Consider the following 12,104-nt stretch of genomic DNA (forward strand, 5'->3'; position numbering starts at 1 on the left):
TGCAGTTCATGAGTTTGTGCTTGAAAACCACTGAATTTTAAAAGTAGTTTCTAGAATACAACCCCATTTATAGGTTGGAGACTGTGCCCATCATAACCACACTGTTAAATCACCTGGTAATTGCTAAATTCCATGGATATTTTAGGTACTTGTTTTATTATCTTTGATGAATTGACTGTTTCTGTCTTAGAACAACTTCTTTTTCACCCTCTGCCTCCAACACTCCTCCTCCACCTTCTCTTCCTTCCTCCTCCTCCTTCCTTCTCCTTGTTCTTCTTCCTCCTCCTCTTTTATGTTTTGAGATGGAGCCTTGCTCTGTTGCCCAGGCTGGAGTGCAGTGGCACAATCTCGGGTCACTGCAACCTCCGCCTTCTAGATTCAAGTGATTCTCATGCCTTAGCCTCCTGAGTAGCTGAGACAACAGGAGTGCGCCACCATGTCCGACTGATTTTTTGTATTTTTGGTAGAGACTGCTGACCTCAAAAGATCTGTTTTTTTTGGCCTCACAAAGTGTCTTAAGTGTCGTCTTTTTTTCTTTTCTTTTTTTTTTTTTAAAGAGACAGAGTCTCACTCTGTTTCCCAGGCTGGAGTGCAGTGGCAACGATCATAGCTCACTGCATCCTCAAACTCCTGGCCTCAAGTGATCCTCCCACTTTGGCCTCCCAAAGCACTGGGATCGCAGGCGTGAGACACCTCACCTGGCATGTCCTAGGACGTCTTTTTAAAAAATCCCTTCTCTTCAATGACAGACTCTTGGGTTTTCTGTTACCCATATGTCTGCTCAACTCAGTTGTCTTTCAGCTTTGTTGTTGTGATGCAAGAACAGCATAGACAATATATGCACAAATGAGTGTAGTGTATTTCCATTAAAATTTTGTTTTACTCAAATAGGTGGTGGGACGTAGTTTGTTTACCTCTAATCTTCCTAGCTGTTCATCCTTATTGTTCTTCTGAAGCAACTCTTCTTCCTTCCCTGTTAAATTTGTATTTGTAGATGGTCTTTACTACCTTTCATTTCATACTTCTTGAGTAGCCTCATTCACATTCATTATTTTAACTATCTCAGGTGATGCCATCAGATTTGAGTCAGGTTTTGGCTTTGTCACTGACTAGCTATGTGACTTGGGCAAGTTATTTAATGTGTCTGAGTCCTGCAAAGTCATGCTAGTAATATCTCTGTGCAGTTGTTGTAAGCATAAGATTATATATAAAGAGTTTAGCATTAAGATTTACAAATAATACATGAATGACAAATGGTAATTCCTGTTGTTTCTGTTACTGTCTTTACGTATGTTTACTCTCATATCTGTATCTTGATCCCAGAAGTTTCTTTAGACTTCTAATTTTTACTGTATATCTCCAGTGGGCATTTTTATTTAGCTGTTCTATAGTGTCAGTTAAACATTCAGCTTCACGTTAATAGAGTCATTTTATATAACAAGAAGTTTGGAAGCGGCATTCTAGAGCTCAGTGGTGATCGGCATTTTTGTAAATCACTTGGTCTTTCCCTTTATGATTTCAAGATATTGCAGTAGATTCCAGCAGGCTGTCCTCCTACATCTGTATTCAAAACAATTTTATAAAGTAGGCACAAGTCGGGGCTTCTCTTTGTGTATTTTTTCCTTCTTAGTATAAAAATTGTTTTTAAAAAAGTTAATTAGGAAATAGAATGTGTAGGGATTGAACATGTTAAGGTGTGGGAAACTTGAGAAGTGTAGCATGATTGTCAAATTTTTGGCTGTAAATGTCTAGATTCTAGGTGGATGGGAGTGCCACTAATGTAAGAAAAGAGGTATGTAAAAGAAGATTAAAAAGTAGATAAATTCCATTTTAGATTTGTTGAATAGAGATACCTGTGGCAGATGGACTGCCTGCCCAACTATAGCTTTATTGAGGTGTAATTCATATGCCATTAGATTCACTAGTTAACAGTGTACACTTGAGTGGTTTTTAGTATATTTACAGAGTTGTGCAACCATAACCATGATTGAATTTTAGAATATTTTTATCATCCCAAAAAGAAAATTCTGTACCCATTAGCAGTCATTTCCTTCTCCCCCATGTGCTGGCCATTATCTATTATTCTGTCTCTGAATTTGCCTATTCTAGTGAATTCTTCTGTTCGTCATGTTTTCCCCTTCTTGCTTTTTGAGTTCTTTTGTAGAAAGGACTGTAGGTCTTGCCCAATTACTAGTTTGCTAGCCATGACTCATCCCTTTCTTTCTGTCAGTCTAGTACCTGAAATAATTAATTTATATCATATAGTAGCTTTGCTGATATATGGGTAAATTAGTAAATTAATTCATTCACAACAGTGAGTTTCGATAGTGTTTGTGTAACCAGGATTAATGACCATTGGTCAAGAGTATTTATTCAGAGTTCATTCGTGTGACTTTAGAAAGGTCTCTGCTTCATTTCCCACTTACTTTTCAGCCTACTACTTGCAATTCTGTAGCTCATATTTGATGTCACAGCAACATTGAACCCACTTAGAGTTCATAAATGCTGTTTCTCCCCACCCTTGTTTGTCTTGCTCATTAAGTCTTCTCAAATGAGCAGAATCCCCACAGGGGTTTCTAGTTACCCAATCTCTTTAGGCTCAGTCAGCAAATAAGAAATTTTAGTTTTCTACCACTGGAGAACCCTCTTTACAGAGCCCTCTATTGTTCGTACCATATTATAAGAATGTCTATATATTTGATTTCTCTAGACCAGAGATCTCTGAACTTTTTATTGCTCACTTGTAAAAAAAAGTTTGAGCATGTAACTGCACAATTGTTTGTAAATTACATACATGTATTAGTGTAGTGACGTATTAAATATCAGCAAAGCTTTGAAGGCCAAGAAGGATGACTCACACCTGTAATCCCAGTACTTTGGGAGGCCAAGGCAGGCAGATCACTTGAGGCCAGGAGTTCGAGACCAGCCTGGCCAATGCAGTGAAACCCTGTCTCTACAAAAAGTATGTATAAATATTATTAGGAATGATGGTGTGTACCTGTAGTCCCAGCTACTTGGTAGGCTGAGGGAGGAGGATCACTTAAGCCCAGGAGTCTGAGGCTATGGTGAGCTATGATTGCACTGTTGCACCCTAGTGTGGGTGAAATGCTAATGTTTTCATCTTGTACCTAACTTTACAACCAGCAACAACTATGGGTTTCTTGATAGTAGGAGCTCAATACTTGTTGATCTGAACTCTTTTCTCAGTGTCTTGCCTGTTCTTTATCCACCCCTCACTGGGTGTAAGGTTTTCCTTTTCTTTGTATATCTTTATCATAGCACTTACCAAGCTGTATATTATAATTATTGGTATATACTTGTTTCCTTTCAATAGAGAGTATAAGTCTCTTGCTCATGGGTCCTCTTTATGTGGTGATGCTCCTAGTAGTTTGCATGGTGCTTAGCACATAATAGACAATTTGTAGAATGAATAAATTGATTCAAGTGGAATGAATTGATACTAATCTGAAAATAATTAAGACAGTGATTCTCTTATAGTATTGAAAGATAGTAAAGCCACTTATTTTAAAACTGCTTATAGTTTAAAGCAGTGCATCTCAAATTGTTTGTGATGATGAACCAGTTTCTTTTAGTTTCCAATTCATTGTGTACTGATGCTTTCATAAAATACAATAAAAATTAAATACTAGAAAAATGACATAAAAGAGACAAAATATAGGCCCTAATTTTTAATTATTAGATTGGAAAGAGAGAAAATTATTCCCAACTTCTACACTTATCTCATTGTAGATTGTTACCAAAGAGTATATGGATCCTTGCTGGACCCAGGTACCGCACTTTGAGAGTTAGGGTATAAAGCCCTTTATATCATTTAATTATCCTAACTGTATGGGGTAGGTACTGTTTGTACCATTTATAGGAAATAAGGGGACAGAGAAATTAGGTGAAATTATTCAAGGCCACATAAGTACTACATAAAATAGCCAGGATTCAGGTTGGATGTGGTGGCTCATGCCTGTATTCCCAGCACTTTGGGAGGCTGAGGTGAGTGGATCACCTGAGGTCAGGAGTTCAAGACCAGCCTGGCCAACATGGTGAAACCCTGTCTCTACTAAAAATACAAAAATCAGCCGGGTATGGTGGCGTGCACCTGTAATTCCAGCTCTTCAGGAGGCTGAAGCAAGAGAATCACCTGAACCTGGGAGGCGGAGGTTGCAGTGAGCTGAGATTGCGCCACTGCAGTTCAGCCTGGGGACAGAGCAAGACTCTATCTCAATAAACAAACCAGGGTTCAAACATAACTAGTCCAATCTGGCTCCAAAGGCCATATGCAAGTCTCTTTCTGATTTTTAAAAGGTGAAATAAGGCAGCATTCTACTGTAAGAATGTTAGGAACATGCCTGCATCACTGACAAAAAAAATAAAATTAAAAAATAAAGAATGTTAGGAACAGACATGGATGAAGGCAAAAAACAGTTACAAGTCAGAATGTAATTCATTTGCCTAGAAAAGAGAAGGGTAAGGAGTCCCATAATTATTTTAATATAAAAGTAGAGTTAATGGAGGATGGTGACAAACTGTTCTTTTATCCCTTAAGTGAGTCAGCATCCACTTACATTTTACCTTAGTTAGTATTAAAGTCCCCAATTTGTGAAACAAAGGAAGTGATACTGCTTTGAAATGTTTCTTTTTGCCCTGACTCAGTTTTGTATACTGAGTGTAACTGTTCCTGAGGAAGATTGGTTCCCAGACCCATAAATACCGAAATCCAAAGATGCTCAGTCCCTTATATGAAAGGCATAACATTTGCCTATTACCTACCTTCATCCGCCTCATACTTTAAATCATTTCTAGATTACTTAGAACCCCTAATACAGTATAAATGCTATGTAAATATTTATTAGGCTCTTTTGTTTTTTAATTTGTATTACTTTTTTAGTTGTATTGTTACTATATTTTTGACCTGTGGTTGAATCTGTGGTTGTGGAACCCTCGGATACAGAGGGCCAGCTGTACTTTGTTTCTTCTATTCTGCCTCTTAACTCTTTTCTTATTTGATAGTAACATGAACCAAATTGTTCTGATTATGTTCATACGAAAATACAGAAATAACCTTTCTTTCTCCATGTGTCAGTATTTTAAGAACAAATTGTAAGTAATGATTGCATTTTATGATGTTAATAGAGTAGATGATCATATTGCTGTCTTATTTTATATCACAAAATTAATGATTGAGCGAAATTGAAAACTTAGACTATTTCAATTGTAACAACAGTTGAATTTTTTAAATAAATTTTTAAAAATCTTCTTCCTATAGAAATCTGGTTAAGAAGTACTGCCCTAAACGTTCATCCAAAGATGAAGAGCCACGGTAAATTACATATCTGTTTATTATTGCATATTAAAACATTTAAAAATACGTTTATTATTTAGTAAGATAAATACATTCTTAGCTTTTTATAAAGATTTTAAAAGTTTAATTTAAAAATTAATGTTTATGAAAGAGGCAACTACTTTTTATCTTTTATGAGGATAAACACTTCAGTGGGCTTGATCAGCAGTTTTCTAGAATAGTCAAATACAGGTTTTCAATTAAAATGTAGACTAGGACTCCACGTGAATGATTTATTCTGCAAAAGTAAAGGATATTTTTCACACTTTGTTGTGTAGTTGTTGGCTTCTTAGACTCTTGCTTTTACTCTTATAGGTAGTAAAACATTTTAACTGATTGGTATAAAGGAATATTGAAAAGCACTGAGAGTTTTTGGATTAGAAATAAGGTTAGAAATCACTTAGGAGTTTTTTGGTAGTCTTAAAGAGCAATATGTGAATGACTGTTTAGATGCAGAAACAAGAAGAGACTAGACTTAAACAACTATGTATATAATTGTCAGTTGTTAGGATTCTCAGGTTTAGTGTTAATGGAGTCCTATCTGAGCTGTTAATCTTCAGCTGTAAGAGAGTGTTCCACAGTATGTTCAAAGTAGATATATACATTAACACAGTGATTCTCTTTGTTTCTCTCCTTCCCTCCACACACGTTTTTACCCTTATTTTTGACCCTTCTACCCCCTTTGGTGTCAACTATAATGGCAGTTCACTTCCATTCAGGATGTGGGCAGGCATACAGGCAGCTGTGTCCAGAGCTGATAGCAAAATTGTTCTGTAGATCAGCCATCGAGATGCATTTGGCAAGCACATCATCTCTGCAACAGGTTCAGCTGCCAAGCCTAGGAATCCAACCAAGTTCATTCCCAAGCTCAGGCCAGTCAGTTGGCAACTTAAGAGATTCCAGTATGCCAAAAGAGCCTGCAGGTAGTATTCTTATTATTTTTTGACCCCAAATATCCCTTTACTAATAAATGAAAGACACTTGAAGATATACAAACGTACGACTTGAGCTTAATGCAGGATTTTTTCTGTATGAAGTTAATTTAGAACTAGTAGCTGAGATTTAGGTTGAATATGTTAAAATTTGTGAAATGTTAGACTCAGTCCACACCTCACCAACATTTTTGTAATAAAATAAAAGTAAGTCTCACCATTTTGAAATGTTTTTACCAGGTTTACCTCGTGTATAGCCTTTTTTAATATCCTTAATGAGTTAAATGACTATGCAGGACAGCGAGAAGTTGTAGCAGAAGAAATGGCGCACAGAGTGTATGGTGAATTAATGAGATATGCTCATGATCTGAAAACTGAAAGAAAAATGGTAATTCTTAAAATTTTTATCCAATTGCAATAGTATATGAAATAGTTGCACATAAATACTTTGGTTTTTTTTTAAAATGCATGTTCCGCATAAAGTGGTTTTCTGTTTTACTACATTTCTGCTAGCTAAAAATTATCACAAAATACTCTTGCTAATTTATGATCCTTTGGGATTTAAGTTTGGCAAACTACAGCCTATAGGCCAAACCCAACCTACTGCTTGGTTTTGTTTGCTAGTTGCCACAGGCCAAGAATAGTTTTTATATTTTTAGATGGTTGAAAAAATAATAATATTTCATGGCATTGACAGTTATATGAAGTTTAATATTTAGTGTCCATACCATAAAATTTTATTGGAACGGACCCACACTCATTGAATTTTATATTGCCCGTGACTGCTTTTGTATTACATCAGCAGAGTTGAGTGTCTCAGAGACAGTGAGGCTTGAAAAGCGTAAAATATTTACCTGACCTTTTATAGAAAATGTCTGCCATCCACTATTCAAGACAATCATTATTTTTCTGGAAATTGTATCTGTTTTCAAGGTTATATTTAAAGTATTAAGACCATATCCTATAAAACGCATTTTTAGGAAGTTTTGCTTTACTTTCTTCCTAAGTCTTGGTAAAGCTATATAATTAGTACCTTGAAAAAATAAAGTAAAAAGCCATTGGGGACTTTAGACTTTAGTGTTTAAATGTAATTATTTTTGTTTGTTTTGTTTTCTTTTGTTTTCTCGGTGGTGATTATAATCTTCAGCATCTCCAAGAAGGACGAAAAGCTCAACAATATCTTGACATGTGCTGGAAACAGATGGATAATGTGAGTTATGTTGTTTTCATGGTTAACATAAAATCCTGTAGACTAGGTTAGCCCTAAATTCTTTTATGCTTCATATCTAATAGAGCTTAATGTTTCTCAGTGTGTTATTCATAATTTGACATTGGTATTGTTGTATAATAGTTAATAAAGTATAAATGGAGGATGTGAGATCATTTTGTCATTTTTCTTGTTGTCCTTTATAACTTTATACTTATGAACTCTGTAATCTTCAATCATTGTGAACATTTAAGGAGATTCTTTTCTTACTTTAGTTACTATAAAGTATTAATAGAGTATAGAAGTAAGAGGGAAAAGATGATATATCTTAGAAGACCATTTGACTGAGAAAAATCAAGATCTATTTCTACCTTTAACTTAGCACTTGATTTCTCTTGACTTCATTTTTAGCATGTGAAAAATGAAGAGAGTGAACGAGATGACATGAAGGGTTTCTTCCAATTCAGTCATTGTATAATTTTGTAAATGCTCCTAATATTGGCCTGCTAATCAGAAACCATCCCATTGTAGGGCATAAAGTACTTTGTAGGGCAAAATTATAAAGGCATAATAATTATTTACTTAAAAGTTTCCCCAAGGCACTTCCTCATGTGGTTTTTCTTAAATGGTCTAGTATATAATAATTTGAAAAACAAGATGTTCACATGGAACACTGCAGTTGCCTTTACATAAAATGCTTTATAATCTGTCATGAGGTTAGAGTAAAAAAAGAAAAAAAGTTCTATTAAATGATGTTCTGTAGTATAAGATGTTCTTTTTGAACTCTCAGGTTATTGAACAGTTTGATTTTTACTAGCATATTTTTCTGGTGGACACTGCATAATTATGCCAAAGGGATTTTTTCCATGTTAAATTAATCAGTTTAGTCTTTGCTTGTTAGAAAAAGGACTTTGAGGGGCCGGGCACGGTGGCTCAAGCCTGTAATCCCAGCACTTTGGGAGGCCGAGGCGGGTGGATCACGAGGTCGAGAGATCGAGACCATCCTGGTCAACATTGTGAAACCCCGTCTCTATTAATACAAAAAAATTAGCTGGGCACGGTGGCGCGTGCCTGTAATCCCAGCTACTCAGGAGGCTGAGGCAGGAGAATTGCCTGAACCCAGGAGGCGGAGGTTGCGGTGAGCCGAGATCGCGCCATTGCACTCCAGCCTGGGTAACAAGAGCAAAACTCCGTCTCAAAAAAAAAAAAAAAAAAGAAAAAAAAAGAAAAAGGACTTTGAGATTAAAAATCTCACGCATATAATTCCACTGTTTTCAGCCTTTCTTTCCCTTTTAAAAACACATATTCAAAACTTTGATTAAATTTCTACTACGGAACTACCATTGATGTAATATTCTAATCACCAGTGCTGATTGAGAGTTCTTAGATATATTAATAATCTGTTTTCCTTTTCATTTTCTTTCTAATTGGTTTCAGTAAGACTTTAGAAACTATTTATGTTGATTAAGTTTTAAATTGCTGTAACTTTCATCCTTAGTATCTGCTACCTAATGAATGTGTATGTGTTTTCATTTGCACAAAATAACATACTCCTACACTCCTGAGTCATTGGTTCCTTTAAAAATTAGTGTTGGCACAAATTATTCTTAATATGCACCAACTTGCCTTTAGAACAGTTAACAGTTGTTAAGCAAAAGTTTTAGAGGTCATAAGTAAGAAAGAAGCATCAAAATTGTAGGAGAGATTTCTTTAAGGCATTAACAATACTGTAAAAAAGGAGTTCAGCTCTACATGTGTTTATTGAAAAGTATTCTTGACACGTACCCTGGAGGTACAAAAGTAAGTATGACATGGTTCTTGTTTTTGTAGCACCTGTGGTCTAGTGACGGAAACTAACAAATATAATTTCTGTTTAATATGTAGAAACAACTGTAGGATCCTATTTCCTATTCCATGTTTTCCTGTTTAGTTAAGAAAATGAAATTCTGGAATTCGTAACACTTTTGAAATAATGGAGAGGTGAAGTAAAGAACTGGTAGAAACAGGTTGAATTAGTGACAGAGTATTAAAAATTGAGCAAAAAATTTAAAAGACAGTTATTAACCCTGGGATAAATAAAGAAGGCAGTACTGGCATTTAAGATCTGGACAGAAGAGCCTATAAAGGGGGTCTTGAAGGAATGGTCAGAGATTAAGAAGATAGAAGCATCAGATATGCCAGGTCCATCAGTTGGGAGGCTCCAAGTAACAGAGCATACAAATTTATAAGAGTAGAGCTCCAAAATGGAGCAGATCCAGAGTTCATCAGTGGCTTAAGGATGTCACCAGGCTCCATCTCCTTTTCATCTGTCTACTTTGCCGTCTTGACCATGTACTCTTTTCCTCAGCCATATCTCCTTAAGGTCAACCGTGGGCTTAAAGAGCCAAACACCATATCCTCTTTCAGCTTCATCCAGAGGTGGGAAAAAGGAAGCATTTCACTTCCAACTATCTCTTTTTATCAGGGAAGGAAAACTTTCCCAGAAAGTTCCCAGCAAATTTCCTCTGGGTGCCTTTGACAGGATTCGGTTACTTACCTCTGCCCTGGCTGTGGGGAGTCTGGGATAGCAAGTATTAGCTGCTTTCTTCCTCTGTACTGGGTGGACAGGCTCTGCTAAGCAAGAGTAGGGGAGTAGAAGTGGCTGTTCTTTGTCTGCCACACCAAGGATGAAGGGAAAGAATCTTTTCTGGAGTATATTTCTATACTGTATAATGTTATATTAGCTTTCAGGGAAGAAGCATTTTTAACATTATTGTACTAGTAGTTCTTTTGCTGTTGCAAGGAATTACTAGGTAGGTGTTTTTCCACAAATAGGACACCACATATAAAAATACTTTTGTACATAAGTAGCCTCAGTTTGCACCAGAATTAGTAGCCTATAGTTACTTGATTTGAAAACACAGCTCTGAACTCAGCTTCAGAGAATGAAATGTGAAAACTTAATCTTAATTTTTATAGCAAAGTGACTTTATGTATGTTATGAGTATTTAAATATTTTAGGGGCTTTGAGTAAATTACAGGTATCTTATTCGATGTCTCACACTAATTAAAATACCTGTAGAAAATAAAGCCTACATTTAAATAAATTTGTAATAAATATTGGAGTACATTTATTTGATAAAAGTTACAGGCCTATCTGGTTGTAACTATCTTACAAACTGAATTAAGAAACCTTTTGGCTACAAATGGCTTGAGATAACAGCTATTGTATTTTAAACTCAGTTATTTGAAAGAAAGGGAAATTGCTAACTGCTAGGGAACCATAGGTAAATAAATCTAGAGCAATAGGTGTCTGAGCTGATACAGTGGCATTTGGAAAAATGGAGACAGAGGTGTTTGAGGTATAATGATTTCTTGGACCCGGTACTTGCTAAGGTAAGGGCTAGGGTTTTAATACTTACAGAGAGATAGAGATCAGAGTTAAGCTCTGTATACTGTGGGGAGTTAGAACTGAGACCCTTGTAAAAAATTTGAACCCCCAGAGGACTAAATCTTTTAGTGAAAGGTGGACTATAAGAATTGTGCCTACTGGCCAAGACATCCATCAGAGAAACTTACCTTTGTCTGAAGGTCAAAGGAGAAGAACGTATCCTATGAGAAATTTAAACTCTGATCTTGTTTAAATGAGGTTTGGGATCCAAATTTGTACTATTTTTTATGGCTTTGTAATCTCCAAGGTAAGAAATTAACATTGTAACTGGTTCTATAAAGGAGGTTAGGTAAATACAAAATGTTGAGATCCCTGCTTGCTTCTTCTGAGGAATTCTGAGTATAGGTTGCAAGGTATATATTTTCCAGGCAAGAAATTGGAAGAGTCTTTCTGGGTAATTTAATCAGCTAGGGAGGAAAAAGCTTTAAAAAACTGATGCCAGGTTTTTCCAAGGAAACAAACTACCTGGCCATGCCACCCTAGAGGAAAATATAATCTGTAAAGCCCTCTCTGTGGAGCTTTTAACCAGCTTTTTAAATAAGAGCAGATATCCAAGGATCCCCAGATAGTTAAAGAAGACATCTAATGTACACATCAGAGACCAGAAGTAATAGGGAGGAAAGAAGGCAATGTGACTATGAAAGGAAATGAAAATTAAAATGCAAAAACAAGGGAAATACCTGTAGCTATTAGTTAATATTCTCAAAGGGAATAGAGAAAAGTTTACATCCATGAAATAAGAATAAGAGATTATTTGAAAAGAAACATATGAAGAACAAAAAAGAACTTTATTATAGCAGGAAAAAAACCCACTAGAAAAAAATGAAAGATAAAGTTCAGTAAATATCTCAGTAGAGCAAAATGACAGACATTGAAAATATGGAAGAAAATATAAGAAAATTAGAAGACTTACCCAGTAGGTTCATTTCCAAAATAATAAACATAATAGAAAAGAGAAAACATAGAAAAGGGCAAAAATAACTCAAAGTTTTCCTATGACTGAAAGACATAAATTTCCAGATGGAAAGGGTTTCCCATGTGCTCAGCACAGTGGCCCCACCTCTCTTGAAATTTCAGAACACTGGAGAGAGAGAAGATTCTACTAGCCTCCATGGAGGAAAAAACCCAAGCAAACAAACATCCTTTATATAATGTCTCCGGAATCAGAATGGAATTAGACAG

The 12,104-nt window shown here is 35.8% G+C and overlaps 1 protein-coding gene across 3 annotated transcripts in view; it reads left to right on the top strand.

The window, feature by feature from the left end:
* Nucleotides 1-12,104, top strand: part of FNBP1L (formin binding protein 1 like) — a 102,872-nt gene that overhangs the window by 63,568 nt on the left and 27,200 nt on the right. For all 3 annotated transcript variants that reach the window (XM_012439677.2, XM_012439678.2, XM_012439680.2), the window contains exons 3-5: nt 5,279-5,332; nt 6,526-6,673; nt 7,433-7,495. In XM_012439677.2, the coding sequence (XP_012295100.1) occupies nt 5,279-5,332; nt 6,526-6,673; nt 7,433-7,495 (265 nt within the window). The remainder of the gene's footprint in view (nt 1-5,278; nt 5,333-6,525; nt 6,674-7,432; nt 7,496-12,104) is intronic.

The sequence above is a fragment of the Aotus nancymaae genome, unplaced genomic scaffold, assembly GCF_030222135.1.
Source record: "Aotus nancymaae isolate 86718 unplaced genomic scaffold, 86718_ANA_hifiasm-v0.15.2.pri h1tg000122l, whole genome shotgun sequence".
Classification (NCBI taxonomy): domain Eukaryota; kingdom Metazoa; phylum Chordata; class Mammalia; order Primates; family Aotidae; genus Aotus; species Aotus nancymaae.